At 41.0% G+C, this 24,792-nt stretch overlaps 2 protein-coding genes across 2 annotated transcripts in view; both read right to left on the reverse strand.

Moving 5' to 3' along the window:
• The window catches only part of KIF14 (kinesin family member 14), a 68,859-nt gene extending 58,525 nt beyond the window's left edge, over positions 1-10,334 (reverse strand). The window contains exons 1-6 of the mRNA XM_028851869.2: positions 10,272-10,334; positions 9,934-10,100; positions 9,149-9,223; positions 7,165-8,406; positions 4,881-5,135; positions 3,966-4,053 (exon numbers count right to left, since the gene is read on the reverse strand). Of these exons, the coding sequence (XP_028707702.2) occupies positions 3,966-4,053; positions 4,881-5,135; positions 7,165-8,276 (1,455 nt within the window). The 5' untranslated portion in view covers positions 8,277-8,406; positions 9,149-9,223; positions 9,934-10,100; positions 10,272-10,334. The remainder of the gene's footprint in view (positions 1-3,965; positions 4,054-4,880; positions 5,136-7,164; positions 8,407-9,148; positions 9,224-9,933; positions 10,101-10,271) is intronic.
• Positions 10,335-14,052: 3,718 nt separating this feature from the next.
• The window catches only part of DDX59 (DEAD-box helicase 59), a 51,060-nt gene continuing 40,320 nt past the window's right edge, over positions 14,053-24,792 (reverse strand). The window contains exons 7-8 of the transcript XR_013417408.1: positions 20,058-20,396; positions 14,053-14,638 (exon numbers count right to left, since the gene is read on the reverse strand). The gene's annotated coding sequence lies outside the window, so the exon portion shown is untranslated. The remainder of the gene's footprint in view (positions 14,639-20,057; positions 20,397-24,792) is intronic.

Raw genomic sequence — 24,792 nt, forward strand, 5'->3', positions numbered from 1 at the left:
CCAGGGATTGGGGAGAAGGGGGAATGGATTGTGACTGCTTAATGGGTAGAGGGTCCCCTTTGAGGGCAATGAAAATTTTTTAGGACTAGAGGTAATAGTTGTACAACATTATAAATGTAGTGAATACCACTGAATTGTATACTTTGAAGTGGTTAATTTGATGTTATATGAATTTTATCTCAATAAAAAATTTTTTAATATGAACAACAACAAAAGTCCTTGCATTTCTTCTTAACTTCTACATAAGGTTCAATTAAATCCAATAAGCATTTCTTAAGTACCTACCTACTGTGTGTATGGCTTTAGGTTATTGTCAGAAAGACATAAAGAAGTGTAAGACAAGGTTCTTGCCCATGAGGCTAAGATCTCAGAGACATATAACATACCTTCCAACAGACAAAACATAGCAATAGAAAATTAATTAAGCAACAAAATGAGATGACTATAAATAAAATGACTAATCAGAAAAGGGAAAATTTAGATGGACAGAGAGAACAGGGAAGGAGGAAATAGAATGTGAGGCATGAGAGACAGAGTAGACTAAACCAGAAAGAGGGGTAGGGCATTCTTGGGTAAGGACAGCAGCATCTGTGCACCGCATGTGCTCAAAATAGGAAAGACACCCTGTAGGTTGACATTTTATCTGGTAAGATGGAACCTTAAATTAATTCTTCCTGATTGGGGCAGAAAGCAATCATTAGACTAAGTGGGCTGAGCTTCTCCTCCTTTTGACTCAGAAAGATACAGTGTAGAGGCCAAAAAGGGAAAACTTTGCTTCCAAACAGTTCTTCTGACAGGGCATGGTTTCCTTATCAGAGAGTAAATTTCATCCACTGACCCAGAAGTGAGTCAGCAAGCATCTAACAGAATTGGAAGCTTCAAGGGAGTGTCAAAGAGATTTAAGTTCAATTCACCAAATATTTATTGTGCCCTATGAGGTACAAAGCATTCTTCTAGGAGCTGTGGGAAAATATGAGATGAACTGGACATAGTTTTTATCCTGAAAGAACTCAGAATCTAATTGGATATGCAATATAGTACATGAGTAATAAATGACAGAATATAGTTGGTGTCATGAGAGAGAAACAAAACACTTCCAGACAAAGAGACCAGGTAGATGGGAACACCAAGTAATTATAAGGTAATTGCCAAATGCTATGAACAGGGATGGGGGCTGTCAGAATTCAATAAATATGTAATAATGCTTTTATTATGTAAAGTAGTATTTTATGTTACAGAAGCTCCAGGAAGACTTAGAAATGAAAATGTGGTGTAGGGAACGAATTAGAAAAGGTAGTTGGGGCCACATTGGAGAGGACCCACTTTTTTCTTCTCCTTTGAGGCTCCTGGCATCGTGCTTGTACGTCACCTTCTCTTACCCCCATCCACATACTATTATCTTCTACCATCCTGACGTAACCACATTTAGTGGGGTTCACTATGTACCAGGCACTCTTCAAACCCTTTTGTATAGATCAACTCATTTAATCCTCACAACAAATCTATGAGAATGATATTGTCAATATCATCTCTATTTTCTGTTCCGAAACACAGAGACATTAAGTAAATTGTTCAAGATCACATTTCTACTGCAGTGATAAAGCTTAGATTCAAATTCAAATAATGTATCTCCAAAGTCCAAGCTCTTTTTTTTTTTTTTGAGACAGAATCTCGCTCTGTCACCCAGACTGGAGTACAGTGGCATGATCTCAGCTCACTGCAATCTCTGCCTCCAGGATTCAAGCGATTCTCCTGCCTCAGCCTCCCGAATAGCTAAGATTACAGGCGACCGCCACCACACCCAGCTAATTTTTGTATTTTTAGTAGAGACAGGGTTTCACCATGTTGGCCAGGCTGGTCTCAAACTCCCGACCTCAAGTGATCCGCCTGCCTCGGTCCCCCAAAGTGCTGGGATTACAAGCGTGAGCCACCATGCCTGGCTGACCATGCTCTTAAGCATTCATTACACTATGCCATCCAATGACATAGTCATTCCATGCAAAAATCCGAGCCTCCCATCCTTTGAAATAATTCCAAAGACCTTTGCCTCAACTTTGCTTCAGCTTCACTTATCTCTCTCTCCCTGGCTTTACCTTCAAATTACTATCCTTCTAAAATGTGAACAGCCAATAGAGGACTCTACCCTACAGGCCCACAGCTTTCTCACTCCCTTATGCCCACTAAACTTGGACTTGAATCATATTTCCTCTCATAGTCTCAAGACCACCAGGTTTCTATTGATCCCCATATTCCTCTTATTTTCAGTTTAATTACTGGGAATGAGAGGTTGAGGGTAGAAGAAGACAGAGGACAGGCAGTATATCTACAGAGCAGACAGAACTCATCATTACTCAAATCTACTTTTCCTCTTATGATCTCAAAAAATGACATCGATACCTAATCTGGTTGTCCAACATTGAATTCTCTCTCCCTCATCCTCCATTTCCAATAATCAGCAAGTCTTACCAGTTATACTTACTAAGATAGTCCTTCATGAGTCAAGTTCTGCTTGCCTGTCTAGTTTATTCTTTTTTTTTGAGACGGAGTCACGCTCTGTAGCCCAGGCTGAAGTGCAGTGGCGCAATCTTGGCTCACTACAACCTCCATCTCCCGGGTTCAAGCAATTCTCCTGCCTCAGCCTCCCAAGTAGCTGGGATTACAGGCATGTGCCACCACACCTGGCTAATTTTTGTATTTTTAGTAGAGACAGATTTCACCATGTTGGCCAGACTGGTCTCGAACTCCTGACCTCAGGTGATCTGCCCACTTCGGCCTCCCAAAGTACTGGGATTATAGGAGTGAGCCACCACACCCACCCTCTAGTTTCTTCTCTTTTCACTCTCCACCCTCAAATTCCATGCTCAAAGCAAAGTAAACAATTTATAGATTCCCAAAGGCTCCCTACTTTTTTGCTTTGAAAGCAAAGCATAGTACATGCATGGTACATGCTGCTCCCTCTTCCTGGAATGTCCTTCTCCCCTTCTTCACCAAGCTAATAATGCTATGTAGCCTTCAAAAATAAGCTCAGCTGCTCCTTCTTCTAAGAGAATGTCTCCCTCCAACCTTGTATGTTCTCACTTACATGTTCTATTAGAGCATCTACTTTAGTTTGCTTAGCATTTAATTGATTGTACTTGGCTGTTAACTGACTTATTTCTCCCACTACACTCCTTTGAATACAGGAACTGGGTCTTTTAACTCCAGACCCCTAATCGAGCACAATTTTCCCAATTTCCCTTATCATAAAAAATACTGGAGGAAAAGCATGAAAATTGTAAAATCCCAAACTCTACACCAGACCAACTGACTCAGAACCCCCAGAAGAGATTTTTAGCAAGTGTGCACACACACATACACATGCACATATATGTCCCTGCCAAGAATCCCCAGTAATTCTTATGACCAAGTAAATTTGAGGAAAAAAAAAAAATTGATCTAACAAGCTGCCTAGCAACAGCAGAATGCTCGGTAAAAGCTAGCTGAATGTATAAATGAATAAGTGAAATAGGAAGCCAGTACAACCTATTCAGGTATAATACAGTGGAAAAAGTGTGGCTTTTGAAGTCAACTCTGGGTTCAAATCCCAAATTCACTACTCTTTCTGATTCACATTGTCCAAAAGTTTATGCCTGCTGTCCTTAATTAAGTCTGTGCACCTATCTGACTACAAAGACATGTATAATAGCACATAGCTACCATTTGTGAGCCTCTACGTATACACAAAAGTAAAGCAAAAACGAGAGAAGACAGAAGAGACAACTGCGCTATCACTGCCCACCAGGTGAAATTGATTCTGAATTTAGAATTTCCACCCTCCCTCTCCATACCACTGTTCCAAAGAATAGTGATCTATAAATTAGAACTGATCTTGCATTAAGTATTTCCTTAGTGGTCATGACTGATTTCAACTTAATTTGACTATTTTCTACTCTGATAAGAAGCTTGCAGGTACTATAAGAACATACCTCTTGGGTTTGTTTTCTGGCTACTTGAGAAAAAAGATCTTCACAAAATCTTGGAATTATTCCTGGTTCTTCACTAAATCCCATCATCCTGAAAAATATATTATGAATAAGGAGGAAATAAAACTAATTCATTTTTTTTTTATTCTTTTTGGGGAAATAGGCAGGGAAGGGAGTAGGAAGCAAGTTCATGGAATCTCATAATTAAGAATGTGGACTCTGGAGTCAAATCTGCCTGAGTCCAAATCGTGACTCCAAGATACTTAACCTCACTAAACTTAAATTTCCTCTACTGTAAAATGGGAATAATAAAACTGTCTAATTCAGAGAATTGCTGTGAGAGAATATAAGCAAAGTCTTTAGCACACCGCCTGGAATATAGTAAGAACTCAAATGTTAGCTACTGTTAAAATGCTGAGTATTTCCTTCTAGGACAGGTATCATTATCATAGCTACCATTTATCAGATGTCCCCCTACTCCTTTCTTTTTAAGAGATGGCGACTAAGTTGCCCAGGCTGGACTCGAACTCCTGAGCTTAAGCAATCCTCCTACCTCAGCTTCCCAAGTAGCTGAGACTACAGGTGTGTGCCACCACATCTAGCTTAGACGCCTTACTTTTAATTCTCGCCAAAATACTTATAAGATAACCTCTCTGGGCCTCAGTTTACATAAAATATATAAAGTATAGTAAAATGGGGCCAGTGATAATTACAAGATGAACTGTATCAAGGTAAATGTGTAAACTGAAGCCCAGAGGTTAGTAAATTGCCCAAGTTTGCAGAACTAGTATATAAAATGGATGAGATTTGGGCCAAGATCTGTGTGGTTTCAAAACTATATTCTTTCTATCACCCCCATGCCACTTCTCACAAAAGTATATTTAAACACTTGGATAATTGCATTCCAATACAACTTACGTATATGATTTTCCAGAGCCAGTCTGACCATAAGCAAAAAGACAGGTATTGAAGCCTTCAAAGGCTCTTTCTAGGAGTGGTGCTGCTAGCTTCTCATAGACAGTTGTCTGGCTAGCATAGTGAGGATGACATTCATCAAAAGACCAGAATGAAACATCATAAATAAAACTATAAACTTGTTTCATGTCAGGATGTTCCACAGTTATTTCTTTCCCACTCATGAAGACCACCTGGGATGCTTTTTCAATCTTCTCTCTTGAAAGAAGCACAAAGAAAAAAATCAAGTAACTAAAATTGTCATGGGTATTATTCTCACAGAACATAATAAATACCTCAAAACTATTTAAACAATCTTCCAAGGCAAGATAATCCTTTAGTTTTATGTGGAAAATGCAGATAAGCAAACAATTTTAGCGGGTTTCCAAAATATATTTCCTGTGGCTTCAGTGCCCCCAAAGGGAAAATTCCAGATTTCTCCAGAAAACCTATCCTACTTTTACAAGATTTTTTTCCTCTTTTTTTTTTTTCTCTTGAACTACACCTTTCCCCATCCCACCTACTATAATCTACCTATACTCTTCGTTCAAATCTAGAAACATCTTTATTATACAAAGTTGGGGGGTACCAATCTAAATAAAGCTAGCATAAAATACAAATATAATTTTAACAAACTCAGTTGACTGTAAGTTTGAATCATAAGTCTCTCTTGGCTACTAAAGATCTCTCCTCCTTCCTCTAGATTCTCTCCCTTAAAATCATGAATCTTCATGTATACCCTTTTTCCCTTTGAGACTTAGGTGGAAATCTTTCACTAACTTTAGATCTACAGAAAAACATCATCACTCCTTGTCTGGCTCCAGATATCCACTCCCTCCCCCCTCCACGCCCAACTCTGTGACTGCTTTAAATCAGAATTTATTCTGGAAAAAACACCTGCCTCATCAATTTGACAAGTACTCTACCCTGGCCCTGCTTTCAAGTCTTGTCTGATGAGTTTGGAATCAGGCAATTGGTTCCTTAATAAGTTCAGTATAGTCATCCATCTTGCGTTTTGTCCCTACCAGCTCTTTCTATTGTTTCTGTTCCTATCATGGTTCTTGAGGCTCTGTTAGGCATTCTAATTCTCTCAAACCAACTCACCCTCAGTTCTCCCTCTTAATACTAACCCATTTGCACAAAAAAGGTTCTACAGTACTGTATAACTTGCCTTTAACTACTTGACCCCTTAGGTTCAAATTGGAGGTTCCTGCCCCAATGCAGTGGTCACCATATCCTCTTCTAACTTGCTTAGATACACAGCTTCAAGTTAAACACTATTAATCCTGTGAAGTTTTTCACTGTCCCTTAAAATATTTTAAACAACTACATCAAAATATTTTAAAACAATTATATTTTGTCACATTCACATTTTCTCATGTCCATCTTTTCCAACCTTATCTTTAATCTGTGTCTTTCCCACCCACAACCATTTTTAGAGAGAGATTTTTTGCCATCAAAATCAAATCTAATGCATCACTGCATTTATAACTACTATATAGTAATCGGAGACGATGATGATGGTAATCACTACTCTGGAAAGGGTTTTGAAAGGACCTCTTTAGGGAACCAGTAGTTTGTTATGGTTTTCTTTTTGTTTTTTTTTTGTTTTTTTGAGACAGACAGAGTCTCGTTCTGTTACCCAGGCTGGAGTGCAGTGGCCTGATCTCAGCTCAGTGCAGCCTCTGCCTCCCGGGTTCAAGTGATTCTCCTGCCTCAGCCTCCCAAGTAGCTGGGATTACAGGTGTGCACCACCACACCTGGCTAATTTTTCTATTTTTAGTAGAGACAGGGTATCACCATATTGGCCAGGCTGGTCTCAAACCCCTGGCCTCAAGTGTACTGTCTGCCTCGGCCTCCCAAAGCACTAGGATTACAGGTGTGACCCACCACACCTGGCCTGTTATGGCTCTTTTTAAGGGATAGGTATAACATTCCAGCATATATTGCAGATCTGAAAGCAGATTTCATTAGAGACCTAAGTGACTTATTCAGACTTTTTAAAAACAATATATCTAGAGAAACTTCAACATATAAAATATGGTGATTCAATTTTTTAATTTTATAGTCAGTCATCAAAAATTATCAACACACTACAACTAGACCTAAAAGTTCTCTCTATATAAAAATATTGCCAACAAGTTTCAGGTTTGAAGATGCATAAATACAGACCTTCCAAAGGCAGAGAGGAATTAAAGGTACGTTACATGTAACTGCTTGGCTTTAGATTTTAAAAGGCGTCACATACCTCTTAGTGAAAGGCCTTATGCGTACTGCCACTGTCACTTGACTATTCTCTACTTTTAAGGGGTCTTTTCCTGCAGAGGTGTTCTGAACTACAGTTTCTTCTTCAGGAAGGATTGTATTTTCTGCTGACCTTTCCTGTTTATTCGCAAGAAAGGAACTTTTTGGTCTTTGTTTAACTTGAAAGTTAGACATTCTATTCTTCAGTATTGATGGAGCTGGGCTCTTAAGCTGAGGCAGACCACACTTTGGTGTCAATTTGTGTTCTGTTGTACATTTTGTAGGTGTTCTTTTTTCTAAGCTCCCAAATTTATTTGAAGTTTTTGCAATTTCCTTCCCAATAGTTCTATGATGCAAGTTTCCTGTTCCTGACACTTTGATATCCAACTTGCTCTGAGTAGGTTTTGTTGTCAAGTGTCCTGATCTAACAACTTCAGTCTGACTCAGGGAAGCAATGGGTGCTCTATTACTTGAGTACTTAAGTGCAATATTTTCATTTGCTCTACTGGGGGCAGAAAATATTTCTTTGTATTTCTTATCAGCCATCATTTCAATGACTTGTGGATCTTTATCTAAAGGTACACAAGAGGCAACAAAAGAGTTTTTAGCATTATTTACAATCTTTACATTTGTTCTACTTTCCTTAGAAACACCATTATTTTCTGTTTCACCTCCCACATTCAGTGTCATTTTGACAGAATCTGTTTCAGCTGTTTTCCACTTTTCTTCAGAATCTGTTTTAGCACGACGTTGTAATGTAAGATGTGTTTCTGCTGTTTTTTCAGTTGTGTCTTCCGAATCCCTACCAAGCAAAGATGATTCTTTGTTCCTTGTAGTTCTTCTCTGAAGTGTCAATTTACCTACAGGATTAGGGGTAAGGGGCATGTCTGCTGTTTTTTCACTGGCAGAAATAACGTAAGTGCTATTTATGTCTCTGACTTTACCTGCAGATCTCAATAATGGATCATAATTTTCACATTCTGACATATCTGACTTCAAATGCAGCTTAAGTCGGCTACTGTGGGTGAGGGCATTCAGTGATGAACTATTTTGGGAAGAAGGAATATCAAGAATATCGCCGCGGTTATTTCTATTATGAGTACTGTGTAATGACATTTTGGCAGTTATTTTAAAAAAGAATAATGACAGTTATTTTAAAAATGAATAAGACCCTAAGCTCTTCTTTGGACATTCATTTGATTTCCAGCCATTTCTTATGTATCCGTTTCTGAAAATATCTGCTAAACTGAAAGAAAAAAAAAAAAAGATTTAGATTACATAGACTACAAACAAGCTTCAAAAATATATAGAGAACATCCCATTGTGTAAGTAAATTCCCAGAGGCATATATTACAATAGATCACAATCTGCAGCTCAGATACTGCTTCCAAGCAACTTCAGGCAAGTCTCTCAGAGAACTTGCCATCATTATTCAACAAATATTGACTAACTTTCCACTAGTGCCAGGCCCTCTGATAGATAGTGTAGACTTCAAAGACAAGAATACAATTCCCATTTCTTTAGTCTAGAATAAATATACTGATAAGCCATATATCAGGCCAAATGTGTCAAGTGACTTAGGAGATGTAAAAAGTGCATGTCAACATAGATTTTCAAGTACTCCCAGCTTGGGGAGTGGGAAGGACTAAAGGAAACCCTAGCACCTAAATCAGAGTGTGGAGCAAAGTATTTTTATAAATACCTGCTACAAAGTATTTTTTTTTCCACCAATGTTCCATAAGAAGGTTTATTTTATTTGTATAAAATATATATATATATATATATATTTGGACGGAGTCTTGCTCTGTCGCCAGGCTGGAGTGCAGTGGCGGGACCTTGCCTTGCTGCAACCTCCACCTCTCGTATTCAAGCAATTCTCCTGCCTCAGCCTCCCAAGGAGCTGGGACCATACAGGCACCCACCACCACGCCCAGCTAATTTTTGTTGGCCAGGATGGTCTCGATTTCTTGACCTTGTGATCCACCCACCTCGGCCTCCCAAAGTGCTGGGATTACAGGTGTGTGCCACTGCGCCCAGCCCATGTATGTTGAATACAGGAATGCCTACAGAGAAGATTAAATTGATTGGTGTCAGGAGGCAGATTATTCCCAAGTACCACAGGCAGTAAGTACAATAAGAACTGTAAATTAATTGTGTTGAGAAAAACCATGCAAGATTAGATAAACAGACAACCCGCCCTTTAGCAGTAACACAAATTATACAGAGGTGTATGTAAATATACAGCAACAATATCTATCAGGTATTAACGTTTTAAAGAAAGGGAACAGCAGTGACAGCTAAGAGACCTGGCTTTTAGTCAATTTAGTATCCAACTCCTTACAAGGATGTAAACAAGACTTTAAATTTGCATGCCGGGTTCTAACCTGTCAAATGACACTGGTTCAAACTGTTGCAAAGATTATTGCTATCGAGGAACAAATTAATGGAAGGTAATTTTTAAATGAGGCTTTTAAATGTTTACATAAATAACAGTCGTTACAAAAAAAAAATTCGTCAGGTTATAAGCATCTCCCATCAACGTTTCAACTCAAAATACAAAATTCTCCTGTTATGAAATGAATTTAAGGGCAAAAATAAAAGATTCTGTAAATTCTCTTGCAACTAAAAACCATTTGCGATTTGCACAAATTGAGGAGTTTCGCCATCAGATTTTAAAGAGCACTGGAAGGAATACAAGGAATCCAAACCAAAACATCCGGTGGTTGTGTTCTTTCTCTGCTAGTCATTACTAGGGGCTATGACTAAGAATTACCTCTTAATGCCAACCGACTCGGGGAGACTCGGGGAGAAGCCCGCGGGCCCAGCGGCCATGAAGTCCGCCTTCTCGGTCCCAGCAGAGACGAAGAGAAGGGCGAACACGAAGACAGAGAGAAGGGCGCTCTCCTGCGCCCTTCGTTCGGGGACCCCTTTGCCGCCGACCTGGAATTGTGAGGAATTGAACGGGGGAACGGAGCTAAGACCACCCGCACGCAGCGCAGCGGTCGCCTGCACGGAAAGCGTCCGCACGCCCTCCCCAGTGCCGAAACTTCACCCCTCCGCAGAGTCCGACACCCTGGGGAACCCCCTCAAGACAGTCCCCACGCCACTCACCACCTCCAGCGCCGGCTCCCCAGAAGGCCGCAATTTGAATGGGCGCCCCGCCTTCTGATTGGCTGCTGGGCGTTGCGTCGGGTGCCGCGCCTTCGTTTCCTCCCGCCCCCCGGAAGTGCCGGTTGTTGGGCTTTCGTTTCCGTCCCTGAGTGCTAGACTCGCCCTACCCTCATCTCCCAGGCGACGCTCCCGCCGCTCCTCGGGTTCTGCTAAAGCGTGGAGCTTGGTCCGCTTTAAATCCGACCGGTGGAAGGGGCGGCGGTCGCGGGCGCAGCGGGCACCTCGTTGAAGTGGGTGTTAAACGAAAAGCACGACAGTGACACTCTTGTCGATCTTTAATCTAAAAGAAGCCATTACATCGAAGTCTTCACATTGTAAATGGATATTTACCCCCATGTTAATCATAATAATTAAATTTTCTAGTGTTTCCTACGCCAGGCGTTCAAGTAGGAAATATGCTAAATGTCTTATATGAATTTTTAAACACTCAGTCCTGAAAATCTTGTAATAATAAATATTAATGTTATCCCTAGTTTACAGACGAGGAACTGAGGTTTAGAGTTAAACTTGTGAAAGATCAGACAATTAGCAGTGGCATAACTAGAACTCGAAAGTTCTTGCCGCCATACAGTGTAACTCCGTTTCAGTAAAAGTTCCCGTTTTTTGTTTTTTGTTTTTTGAGACGGAGTCTCGCTGTGTTGCCCAGGCTGGAGTGCAGTGGCCCCTGCAACCTCCACCTCCCGGGTTCAAGCAATTCTCCTGCCTCAGCCTCCCAAGTAGCTGGGATTACAGGCACGTGCCACCACGCCCGGCTAATTTTTGTATTTTTAGTAGAGACGGGGTTTCACCATATTGGCCAGGCTGGTCTCGAATTCCTGACCTTGTAATCTGCCAGGGTGAGCCACTGCGCCGCCCAGGCCCCCGTAAGATTTTGAAATCTGAAAAAAAACTACAAATGCATTCTGAAAAATAACCAAATAAATGAGAAAGACTAGATAAATAGATATTGTAAAGCAACAATGTTTTTCAAACAGGCAAAAAGTACAGAGATATTGGAGAAGTATTCACTGAGATAGAGACCATAAGTAGCTCCAATTATATAGACAAACCAAGCAGATGATAAAGTAGTCATTCTAAAACTTACTCTAAAAATCATTCTAAAATCCAATTAAAATTAAGGTATAAGGAAACTATCAGAAAATAGAATACAATATTTATCAGGGCCAGGTGCGGTGGCTCACGCCTGTAATCTTAGCACTTTGGGAGGCCAAGGTGGCCAGATCACTTGCAGTCAGGAGTTTAAAACCAGCCTGGCCAACATGGTGAAATCCCGTGTCTCCTAAAAATACAAAAATTAGCCAGGAAGTGGCGGGCACCTGTAATCCCGGTTACTCGGGAGGCTGAGGCACGAGAATTGCGTGAACCGGGGGGTGGAGGTTGCAGTGAGCCAAGATCGCACCATTGCATTCCAGCCTGGGGGACAAGAGCGAAACTCCGTCTCAAAAAAAAAAAAAAAAAAAAAAAGTATCCCATATATGGGAAAATGATCATTCAATTTAGAAACAAAGCAAGATACATCAAAGACAAACTCAAATACATAAAAATTTTAAACATATGTATAATTCAAAATAATTAAAATGTAAGGTAACTGGAAATATATATTAAACATGACAGAAAATATAAAGACCTTTTTCCATTTTAAAAGGAAACTAGGCTCATAAATAGAATTTTTTAAAATGGACTATGAAAATGGGCAAAGGTATTTCACACAAAAAAGAATTAAGGGCCGGGTGCAGTGGCTCACGCTTGTAATCTCAGCACTTTGGGATGCTGAAGCGGGTGGATCACCTGAGGTCAGGAGTTCAAGACCAGCCTGGCCAACATGGCGAAACCCCATCTTCACTAAAAATACAAAAATTAGCTGGGTGTGGTGGCACCTGCCTGTAATTCAAGCTACTTGGGAGACTGAGGCAGGAGAATCGCTTGAACCCCGGAGGCAGAGGTTGCAGTAAGCCGAGATCACACCATTGCACTCCAGCCTGGGCAACACAGCAAGACTATCTCAAAAAAAAAAGAAAGAAAGAAAGAAAAAAGAATTCACATACATAAAAAAATAATTTATATAAAAATGAAATGCAAACACCTGACCATTGAGTGTAACTTTAAAAAAGAATTAGCTACAAGCTTTTAAAAATTATAATTTTGGTGCTGGTGATTTGCACCAAAATTTAAAAGTATTCATTTCTTTTCTTTTCTCTCTTTTTTTTTTTTTTAAAAAAAAAAACATAGAATCTCACTCTGTCACTTAGGCTGGAGTGCAGTGTCGTGATCTCAGGCCACTGCAGCCTCAACAGCCTGGCCTCAAGTGATCTTCCCGCCTCAGCCTCAGCCTCAGCCTCCCAAGTAGCTGGGATTACAGGCACGCGCCACCTCGGCTAATTTTTTTTTTTATATTTTGTAGAGAAAGGGTTTTTGCCATGTTGCTCAGGCTGGTCTAGAACTCCTGGGCTCAAAGGATCCACCCGCTTCAGCCTTCCAAAGACCTGAGATTACAGGCGTGAGCCACCGTACCTGGTCTAAAGTATACATTTCTAGTGACATAAATTGGTATGCTTCTTTGAGGACAGGGACCATGTCTGTTTGTAATGTATCCCTAGTGCTTAGTATAAGTCCTGATATATAGTAGATGCTCGATAAATATTCGCTGAGTAAATAACACCCCTTTAAGGAAGCAATGTGTTAACATATTGGGAGAATCATAAAGATATTCATACCCTTTGACCTAGTAAATGTACTACAGAAACGAATTCTAAGAAAATTTTTTAGGCCAGGCGTGGTGGCTCACGACTGTAATCTCAGAACTTTGGGAGGCCAAGGTGGGCGGATCACAAGGTCAGGAGATTGAGACCATCCTGGCTAACACGGTGAAACCCCATCTCTACTAAAAATACAAAAATCAGCCGGCTGTGGTGGCAGGCGCCTGTAGTCCCAGCTACTCAGGAGGCTGAGGTAGGAGAATGGCATGAACCCAGGAGGCAGAGCTTGCAGTGAGCTGAGATTGCGCCACTGCACTCCAGCCTGGGCGACAGAATGAGACTCTGTCTCAAAAAAAAAAAAAAAAAAAGAAAATATTTTAGTAGAAACCAAAAAGTATGTAGGAATATTGTCTATCTATATTGGCTCCAAACTGGCAAAAAAAATTGAACTACACAACCATGAAACAATGGTTTAAATGCATAAAAATGAGGAAAACCTAATAAATTGTTACAACTATGAAGTGTCCATTACAATTAGAATTATGAATTAAATATAAATAGGACCAGACAATGCCTGGCCTATAGACTAAATCATAATCTGCCCCACCAGACTGTGAACCCAGGATGAAGCAGGACCTTGTCTGTCTCACCCTTGCCTTCCAGTGCCTGGCATGGAGCCTTCCTAGGACCATCATCTAACACTAACCACACTTCCCTCTTCCTTTTTTTTTTTTTTTTTTTTGAGACAGAGTCTTACTGTGTCACCCAGGCTGAAGTGCAGTGGTGCAATCTTGGCTCCTTGCAACCTCTGCCTCCTGGTTCAAGTGATTCTCCTGCCTCGGCATCCCATGTAGCTGGAATTACAGGCACCTGCCACCATGCCTGGTTGTAGAGACAGTGTTTCGCCATATTGGCCAGGCTGGTCTGGAACTCCTAACCTAAGGTGATCTGCCAGCCTTGGCCTCCCAAAGTACCGGGATTATAGGTGTGAGACACCGTACCCGGCCACTTCCCTCTTCTTATTCTTTTTCTCTTAGATGCTCCCAATTTAATTCTAACCACAGGATTAATACTCCATAGAATCAAGGGTCACCTGTGAACCACCTCCAGTTTACACAAGAAGGATTTTGATCTGTTATTTATTACACAGAGATGGCACTTCTCTCTGCAAATCCTGTTGGCAGCTGACTAGCAGAGAAAGTCACTTAACCTCTGGGTGACTCAAATTTCTCATCTGGAAACTGCAGAAGATAATACTACCTACCCTGAAGACTCGTAATGAAGATTAAATTAGATAATGTATGCAAAGTGCTTAGCATGGAACCCAGCACAGGATTAATGCTCAATAAATGTTAGCTACTAAATTTTGTATCCTAATGTAACTCTCCAAGGCACTGAAAAGCCCTGTTCAAGCTGGTGCTGAGGAACTGGGATTGTGCATTTTATGGGCTCCCTGTTATAATGATAATGACATATTTTATTTTATGAAGAATGAGGATTATGATTTAATCCCTAGAAATAACCAACAAGATGAAATAGTGAGTCCTTTTTTAATGGTCTCCCTGTACTCTATTAAAAACCAGGAGAGAGGCCCGGCGCAGTGGCTCATGCCTGTAATCCCAGCACTTTGGGAGTCCGAGGCGGGTGGATCACCTGAGGTCGGGAGTTCAAGACCAGCCTGACCAACATGGAGAAAACCCGTCTCTACTAAAAATACAAAATTAGCCAGGCATAGTGGCGCATGCCTGTAATCCCAGCTACTCGGGAGGCTGAGGTGGGAGAATCACTTGAACCTGGGAGGCGGAGGTTGCGGTGAGCTGAGATCGCGCCATTGCGCTCCAGCCTGGACAAAAAGAGTGAAACTCCGTCTCAAAAAAAAAAAAAAAAAAACCGGGAGAGAACAATGAAACAGTCTCTAAGACAGAGCAGTCCTTATCTCTATTTTGCTCCAATTTAAATTTTTCAGAAATTCAGATCTTATATGCTTTTTGAAGGAAGACAAGAAAAAGGAACCTAGAAACTGAAGATCTGGCCAGCAAGATGTTCCTAGGGCAGGCAACCTGACGCTTCTCAATTCATTTCAAGGCTTCTCAATTCATTTCAAGGTTTAGTTCAAGGCTTAGTTCCTTAGTTCATTTCAAGGCTTAGTTCCTCTGAGTCAGTGGCTAGCATGCCAGCTATACAGCAGTAATTGCTAGAAAAATAAATTTTCATAATATATGTGAAACACCTTTTAAAATGTGACATATGGGGCTAGCCATGGTGGTTCATGCCTGTAATCTCAGTACTTTGGGAGGCCAGGACAGAAAGATGGATTGAGCCCAGGAGTTCAAGACCACCCTGGGTAACACAGGGAAACCCTGTCTCTACAAAAAATCAAAAAATTAGCTGGGCATGGTGGTGCACGCCTATAGTCCAAGCTAATTGGGATGCTGACGTGGAAGGATCACTTGAGCCAGGGAGGTTGAGGCTGCGGTGAGCCTTGTTGCACTGCTACACTCCAGCTTGGGTGACAGAGTAAGACTTTGTCTCAAAAAATAAAAATAAATAAAATGTGAAATATTACTGTATGTAAATCTAAGTTGATACATTTTGACTAGATATAGTTATATGTATTTGTGAAAATTAAAATAGATAATGTATATGAAAATAGATAACGTGTATGATAAGCTCCTTATGTTCCATCCAAGTATATTGTATGAAACATAAAGACTACATAAGTGTGAATTAAATCAGAACCAATTGAATCTTCAGTCACCTAAGATAACTCTACTGAAAATATATTTTTTTCTTAGTTTCCTATCTTATTCACCTTTGCTTCAAACTTACCTTCACTTAAGCCCTTGTTTAGTAGGGCCGGTTCAACACCTGTGTCCTGGATTCATCTCTACTATCTTCCAGACACTTCCCTACATCAAATATCCCCTACTTTCCCTCCATTTTCAGCATCTCTGTTATCTGAAAAAAATAAGAAAAGACACCCCCACCTTCCTGCTCCCCAGCTCCTGCCGTATCTATATTGCTTCATGTTCAGGTTCCCCTTAGAGAGGGTACACCAGATCAAGAAGGGATGTGATGCCCTTTGGATTCACGCAAGAGAAGCTTGGTCAGAGCTGTTAGCCTGGGAAGTTGGACGTAGTAGCAGCCAGAAGGAAAAACACAGTAAGACTGTGTTCTAAGGAAAGTGCTGAGCAGTAAAAACTGTCATTAAACCAAGGGGAAAGTAGAGGCCACCAACACCCCAAATAAGCAGGATCCCTGTAACCACGGGAATGCAGCTGAAGCAGATGGTATAGGTGGGTGTAGTGGCTCATGCCTGTAATCCCAGCACTTTGGGAGGCCAAGGCGGGTGGATCACTTGAGGTCAAGAGTTCAAGACCAGCCTGGGCAACATGGCAAAACCCCATCTACACTAAAAATATAAAAATTAGCCAGACGTAGTGGCACCTGTCTGTAATCCCAGCTACACGGGAGGCTGAGGCAGGAGAATCGCTTGATTCCAGGAGGCAAAAGTTGCAGTGAGTTGAGATTATACCACTGCACTCCAGCCTGGGTGACAGACGGATACTCTGTCTCAAAAAAAAAAAAAAAAAGGTACAAATCAGTAAGAGAGTTTGCGACTTTTTCCATGAACACAACTGAGGTGTCCACAGCTCTTTCATATTGGATGCTAACCCCAAGGAACATTGTTTGGGTCAAGAGCATGTTAGGGATGAGGACAGGCCACTGCCTCTTCATTCAGGTTTCTTGAAGGTGGACTCTTACTTTCTCTAGCCACTTTTTTTTCCTTCCCTTCATTCCTCAGTTCACTGGCAGCTAACTTCTTCCCCAATGATTCGATTCCATCATTATCATTATAGTGAGAGGCAAGAAAGGTGTGATTCTAGTCAGTGAGCTTCAACATGAAACAGGGTTCTGCTCTACAAAAAAGTGCAAATACACCCTCTCCAAGGTCACCAGTAACCTCACTGCTAGCTCTAATGAAAACTAAGCTTCAGACTTCATGTTACTTCTCTACATCTTTTAAAACTCTCCTCTATTGTTTTCCGAGATACTCTCCTAAGCTCCAGTTCCCCACACCTTCCTCTCACTCTCATATCATTGTTCTTTCTTCTAGTAAAATGAGGAGCCAGAGAACAAAGGGGCAGAACTGGTTTGGGGATAGAAATGGGTTAGTTTATTTTCTGGGAAAAAAAATGAATTTCACTTGCCAGTGTAGATGTCCAACTAGATAAATATATATGATGACAAAGGCCACACCCTCGGAAGGGAGGAATTGGAAAGAGCCTGGATCCTTGATGACAGGGAGCTTGCTTTAAAACCCTGAACCTTCTACTTCCTGACTTCTTTTCATAAGACAAAAATAAACACTTGTTTTTTATTTATTTATTTTACTTATTTTGAGACAGGGTCTCGCTCTGTTGCCCAGGCTGGAGTGCAGTGGCACGATCTCAACTCACTGCAGCCTCCGCCACCCGGGTTCACGCGATTCTCGTGCCTCAGCCTCCCAAGTAGCTGGAATTACAGACACGTATCACCACGCCTGGCTGATTTCGTATTTTTAGTAGAGTTTCACCATGATGGCTAGGCTGGTCTCAAACTCCTGGCCTCAAGTGATCTGCCCGCCTTGGCCTCCCAAACTGTTGGGATTACAGGTGTGATCCACCGCATCTGGCCAATATCTGCTGTTTTAAAAAACCACTTAATTGAGTTTTCTCTTTTTGCAGCCTAATTCTAACTAATGCAACCTTCATTACCTGTCTACAAAATAAAATTCAAACATAACTTGAAAGGCCCCATGACCTGGCCCCTGCTTCCCTTTCTGTTTGGTCTCCTGCCTCAGCCTTTACCCCCTAATTTCTTGTACTTTCTTCTCAGTCACTTCAAGCAAGTGTAGTTCTTTGAACATACCATATGCACCTTCACATGTGCTACCTGGTGCTCATGTGGGTTTAGGGAACAGGTGTCCTGGGTCTGTTTCTACCCTGCCTTAATTGGAGCTTCTGCAAAGATTCCCATTAAGCAAGGCAGTCTTCTAGAGCTTCTGCATCGTGAACCAGGAGACAACAGATGAACTCTTAAAGAGTAAAACCTATCCCAAATAACCCATACAGTACTTCTGAAAATACTAGGTTTGTGCAAAAGTAATTGCTGGTTTTGCCATTAATGGCATTTTTGCCATTCTATATCCATATACATTAGTTATATCCACAAAAATGTAGTTGTTTTTCTAATCGTTTTTAGTTTGTGTATTCACATAAATCAATCATCTAATTTAAAAAACAGCATAAAAAGGATTATGTCAAGTAATTGCTTCTCATGTTTGTGGATATAAAAGGGCAACTGTCAAGGGCATTTTTGCCATTAGTGGCAAAACCCGCATTTACTTTTGCACCAACCTAATAAAAGCAAGTATTTTTTAATCCACCAGAGGGAGACAAACAGAAAGAAAACGTGGAAAGAGTCGCAGTAAAGCTGGCACATTTGAAGCTTTCTAGATTATGTAAGATTTAAAGAAAAATGATTAACTCATGCTAATTAATGCTCTCTTAAGATGAAATCTATTACAATTTAGCCAATTTCACAATTTTTAAATTATTAAAATGTGGTATGTATTTTCCTGGTGTTTGTATCTAGTTGCACTTGGGGTCTATAACGAAAAGGTGCAATAGGAAATTAATAATTTTAAAATGCAAAGGACAAAGCAAAAGCTATGGAAAAGTGATAAGAGCACTTTGGATTCTAGCTGAGAATCTGTCTCAACCTAATGGTGAGACCAGAGATAAGTCTCCTTACTGCAGATCCCTCGCTTGTGAAACGAAAGTACTGGATTAAATCATTATAACCAGCAAGGATTGAGTCATTTCTTTGTGCAAGAGAAATAACCTAATTTAACTCCATAACCTTATAAGGTAGGTACTATGATTATTGCTGTTTTACACATGAGGGAAAGTGGGTTTCCAAGGAGTTAAATAGCTTGCCTGACATTATACAACTATCGGGTCACAGAGTTCGGTTCAGAACTCAGGAAATTGAGCACCATTGCCTGTGCTCTGAACCACTACCCTGTACAACTGTTTTTACAAAGATTCTTTCTGGATCTCAAATGTCTATGGCTTTATAATAAGGACAAGAGTTAAACAAACTGCGTGAACCTAAAGGTATTTTAAAATCTGTCACATTTTGTATTTTCCCTTCTAATTTTCTTCTTCTTTCTTTTTTTTTTTTTTTTTTTTTTTTTTTGAGACAGGGTCTCACTCTGTTTTCTAGGCTAGAGGGCAGTGTCATGACCATGGCTCAGAGCAGCCTCGACTTCCCTAGGCTCAGGTGATCCCCCTACCTCAACCTCCTGAGTAGCTGGGACTACAGATGCATGCCACCACGCCCAGTTAATTTTTGCTTTTTTGTGTGTGGTAACGGGATTTCACCATGTTGTCCAGGCTGGTCTCTAACTCCTGGGCTCAAGCGATCCACCTGCCTTGGCTTCCCAAAGCTTTGGGATTACCGGGCCCCTGTGCCTGGCCTCCTTCTAATTTCTAATACATGTTAGACGAAGAGTCTTGCAAGTATCCGCTATAAAATGCTTACACTTTTTTTTGTATCAGGTCTGGTTGATGAATCTATGAATTCAGTTGTTGTCACTTGGTGAAACTATCTAAATACATTCAGCAATACTGCCAGTGATTTTAAAAGAACAATTATGCTAGTAATCCCTTTTATTATTATTATTATTATTATTATTATTGTATTTTTGAGACAGAGTTTCACTTTTGTTGCCCAGGCTGGAGTGCAATAGCGCGATCTGATCTCGGCTCACCGCCACCTCCGCCTCCTGGGTTCAAGCAATTCTCCTGCCTCAGCCTCCTGAGTAGCTGGGATTACAGGCATGCACCACCACACCCGGCTAATTTTGTATTTTTAGTAGAGACAGGGTTTCTCCATGTTGGTTAGGCTGGTCTCGAATTCAGGTGATCCTCCCCCTTGGCCTCCCAAAGTGCTGGGATTATAGGCGTGAGCCACCACGCCTAGCCTAGTAATCCTTTTTCATATATAAAGAAAAGAACTCAGGGATTAGAAAATATTATAGACTCTTTTTCTCTTTGAGTCATGCTGGTTTCATTCCAGGGAAGATTAGCAAGATTTAACAACCAATGTCAGCCCCAAAGCCTAGTGGGTATCCTATTTTTACATAAAGGAAGCTTGGGTCTTACATAAAGTTTCACTTAGAAAGAACAATTTTTTTAAGGCCTAGTTTGACCTTCAGTCAGTTGTCTTCTTCCCATTGTGCTTTGCCAACATAGCCCAAGGTCATTCTGACAGCGTGTTGAAAATGTAGCTGATTCTTCCAAGTAGAATTGTAGGTGTTTTCCTAAAGTGGAGAATGAAAAGCTTCAAGTCACTTACCTTTCAACAAATTTACAAAGAGGTATTAGACGATCTCAATAAGAGTGTTGAGTATGTACAAATCACTCAGCTGTCTATAATAACCCCAAAATAGTTCATACTCTCATTTCTTTTCAGTGGTACATGTCAATACTAGCAGTGTCTAGGCTGCCTAGAATTGCCTAGAATGACACGTTTAGTTGTTTTTATAATCAGTTTTTAGTTTGTGTATTCACATAAATCAATGTCCTAATTTTAAAAACAGCATAAAAAAGATTGTGTCAAGTAATTGCTTCTCATGTTCGTGGATATAAAAGGGCAACTGTCAAGTAAGAAGCCACCTGGAATGCAAGAATTATACATCATCTCAGTCTTTCTAGAGGGGAGAGAGGGGAGTTTTTCTTCAGTCTTGTAGCTTCATGAATAATTCCACACCCATCCACATGTCGTTACCCGTTTACATAAGGCTTTTTTTTTTTTTTTTGGTTTAGACCACAGGCTGTTCTCTGATTCACTCAGGGGAAAAAAAAAATCTACCATCAGAAAGAGTTCTGCCTTTTTTTTTTTTCCAGATACAACAGTCTGGGGTACAACAGAGAGTTGAGTGTTCTATTTGGACTAACATTTTCTCAGTTTCCTCTAGGATACAAAGATGAATAAATGATGGCATTTTTCTGTCTTCTGTGATAAACAGTGTTTTCACAAGCCATGGTGCAGGTTTATGTGGACTTTATGGGTTTCATTTAATTCACATGAAATTATGCTAAAGAATGAGCCCATTCACTGTGTCCTGTATTTCTCCCAGCTGTAGTTCTTTAAATATTATTAATAAGTTTCTGTACTACAAGCATTCCTTAAACCCAAACATCCACTCTAACTGACAGCAATTGGGCTTGGGCCATTTGAGATTATATTCCTAAGAAAATGAAAACAAACTCTCGTTTTATCAGTTTTCTCCCTTATCCCAGAAATTTAACAAGGGCAATGCAAACTGCTGTCCTGGAATTTATTCCACTGTTTGAAAGTCTAAAGCAGGACTGTGCAAGATAGTGTGAGCTATATGTGAATTTTAAACCCTCTAGTATCCACTTTAAGAAAAGTAAAAAGAGAAGGGACAATTTATTTTATTTAATTAATCAATTAATTTATTTTTTTGTAGAGATGTGGGTCTCCCTGTGTTGCCCAGGCTAGTCTCGAACTCCTGGGCTTCAGCAATTCTCCTAACTTGGCCTCCTAAAGTGCTGAGGTTACCGGAGTGTGACACTGTATCTGGCTGATTTTAATAATATATTTTATTTAACCCAATACATCAGAAATATTATCATTTCAATACATAATCAACATAAAAAAATGTTCATGGCCAGGCACAGTGGCTCATGCCCTAGTAATCCTAGCACTTTGGGAGGCCAAGGAGGGAGGATCACGGGGTCACAAGTTCGAGACCAGCCTGGTCAACATGGTGAAACCCCATCTCTGCTAAAAATACAAAAACTAGCCGGGCATCTGTAATTCCAGCTACTCAGGAGGCTGAGGCAGGAGAATTGCTTGAACCCAGGAGGTAGAGGTTGCAGTGGGCCGAGATAGCACCACTGCACTCCAGCCTGGGCAACAGAGCAAGACTCTGTGTCGGAAAAAAAAAAAAAAAGAATCAGATATTTTACAGTCTTTCAGGCATTCAGTTAAATTTTTACACTTAACAGCATTTACAAGACCAGCCACATTTTAAGTACCTGATAGCCACAATATTGGATGGCACAGGTCTAAGGGGTCTCTCTCTCTCCCTTTCTCTCATTGCATACAGGAAAGAGCAGGGTCTTAGGATGTGGATTTGAAATGTATTAAATATCATAAGAGAACTGCATTCTAACTGGATGAAAATGGCTGGAATTCCCACATCTCCTGATGTCTCTCTGGCCACAAACTTCATGGCCCTTCTGTTCATCTATCAGGTCTTCTGTTGATCTCTGCTGGCAAAGGGCTGTGGTTTAAAGCTTTTTGGATTTCCTGAAGTTGGAGCTTACCCTGAACTGATGGTTCTACAATAACCTGATTTTATATGTACCTGACTGTGCTGAAATTAATGCTAACTTCAAAATTATTCCATTTCCTTTCTCTCAACTTAAAACCCCCACTCTCTCCCTGTAATTTAGAAGTCTCATCTCAAAAATATATGCCAGTGAAAAGTGCCAAGTCAGCAAAAGGGTGAGGACAAAGGCATAAAAAGAATTGTGTGGACTGGGCACAGTAGCTCAAGCCTGCAATCCCCAAGACTTTGGGAGGCTGAGGCAGAAGGATCGCTTGAGGCCAGGAGGTGGAGGCTGCAGTGAGATATGATCACACCACTGCACTCTAGCCTGGGCAACAGAGCATGATCCCGTCCGTAAATAAATTAATAAATAGATAGATAGATAAATAAAATAATTATGGGGACCCCTATTTGATACTCGTGACCCCTGAACCACAGTTTAAGGAATGATATTTTTTTGTACTCAGCTCGAGAAGAGGTTAAAAAAATGCCTTTAAAAAACATTATAGCATGTTCCTGAGTCCCAGACCAACCTTTCCTTTTTTCTCTTTTGTTCCCTTTTTAACAATTCTCAGTTTCCGGGTAGCTGCAAGCCCAGGATTGCACCCAGGATTCTAAATGAGATGTGAGAAACCTTTTACAGAGAGGAACTATTGCTTTGCTCTACAAGGAAATCCCCTGTTTGCAACTAGACCTTTGATGATATAATTATCTAGCCCTAGGGCTCTTTCCTCATTATTTTCTGCAATTCTACCTATTAGGGCTCCATTTAAATGTATCATGGATGCTACTTTGATGCATGACCTTCCAGCTTTGTGGGACTGAATTTCATTAGCCTCCTTTCTGCCCATTTCCCTAAACTCTTTAAATCTTTAGTAATCTGGTCCATTCCTAGAATGTAGCAACTGATACTTCTTCATCACAGATTCATCTGTAAACTTAGCTTCCTAATTCAGGACACAGTAAACTCCATTCTCCCTTTGTTTTAAAGGTACGTAGCGTGGAGTAATTAGAATGGCACATTGAGGACAGAGGTCTTGCTTTTCTGGGGTGGTAGGTGCGCACCTGAATGCAGGCTGCCTGGTCCTGGCTCCTCTGAGCTAAGCTCCCTTGCTGTCTCTACTCAATGCCTTGGAGTTGTAAAGAGGGCAGGCTGTTTTTCATATTCATAGATAGAGTTTTCTCCTAATTCTGGTCTTCCTGCCCTGCTATAACTCTTGGCTCTGGCTAAAGTTTCATTTCTGCTTCTATTTCTAGGGAGGGGAGAAGTTTTCATCGAGAAGTGCAGTAGGCAGCGGATGTGGGGATTCCCTTTCTCCCCACCATCCCGCCCACCCCCTCCATGTGGCCCTCTGTCTCCCCACCACCGACTGTGCTCAGAACAAAGATAAGACTGCTGGGTTTCATAACTCACAAGTCTCTCAGTACTAATTTTGACTTATCCAGGTTGCTAGCTTGGCCCAATGCTGTAGGTTGATGCCTCTGTCCCGTTCAGTGACGCGAGCTGAGCTTTTAAACCTCTGTGGTCTCACCTCACCTGTTTTTGTGTTTAACCTCAATGGCTGTGTCTGTTCAGTGACAGAATGGTAAATCGGGATTTGAATCCAGGCCTTTGTACCCTAGGTTTGCATTCAAGTTTTGTAAAAGCGAGGCTTTGAGGAAGATGACCAGACAGTTGTGCATGGTTATGAGAAAGAGAGGGATGGGGAAAGAGACGCAGGCAGGGAGGTCAGAGAAGGTACTGGGACAAGTGTGAAGTAATGAGCAACCTGACTGGCATCAGGGGCAGAAACAAGGCCATTGCTGTGACAGACATTTTGAGGTTGAGGATCAATATAATTTGGCAAACTGATTTTACAGTGGAGGTGGGGAAGAGGAAGGTGACTGGCTGGCACTTTCAGGTCACAGAACAAGTGTCAGGAGGCCCAGTCAAATCAGTTAAACTTCTTTGATTCTATTTCTTCATGTGGGAACTGATGGGGTTGAACAAAATAATGTCAGGTACATTCTAGAACCAGAACCAGGGTTCCTTGGCTTTCATCATTGTCTGTACTCATTCTCCTCAAGTAGACAGCATTAGGCGATGTTCGTCACTTAAGGTTTGATCTCAAGACTTTGGTCAGGCTTTGGATGGCAATAGTGTCACCCAAGAGATATGGTCTGTGGGCTGCCATGAAAACACACCAGAAATATCTCTCGCCTCTTTCACGTAGATGTTAAGGGTGAGGCTCCAGGGCACATTGCCTGGGCTTGAATTCCAGCTCCACCGCTTATTAGCTGCCTGGCATTGGGCAACTTAACTAACTTCTCTGTGCCTCAGTTTCCTCATCTGTAAAATTGGCATAATAATAGTGCC

Source organism: Macaca mulatta, chromosome 1 (genome assembly GCF_049350105.2).
Source record: "Macaca mulatta isolate MMU2019108-1 chromosome 1, T2T-MMU8v2.0, whole genome shotgun sequence".
In the NCBI taxonomy this organism is placed as follows: Eukaryota; Metazoa; Chordata; class Mammalia; order Primates; family Cercopithecidae; genus Macaca; species Macaca mulatta.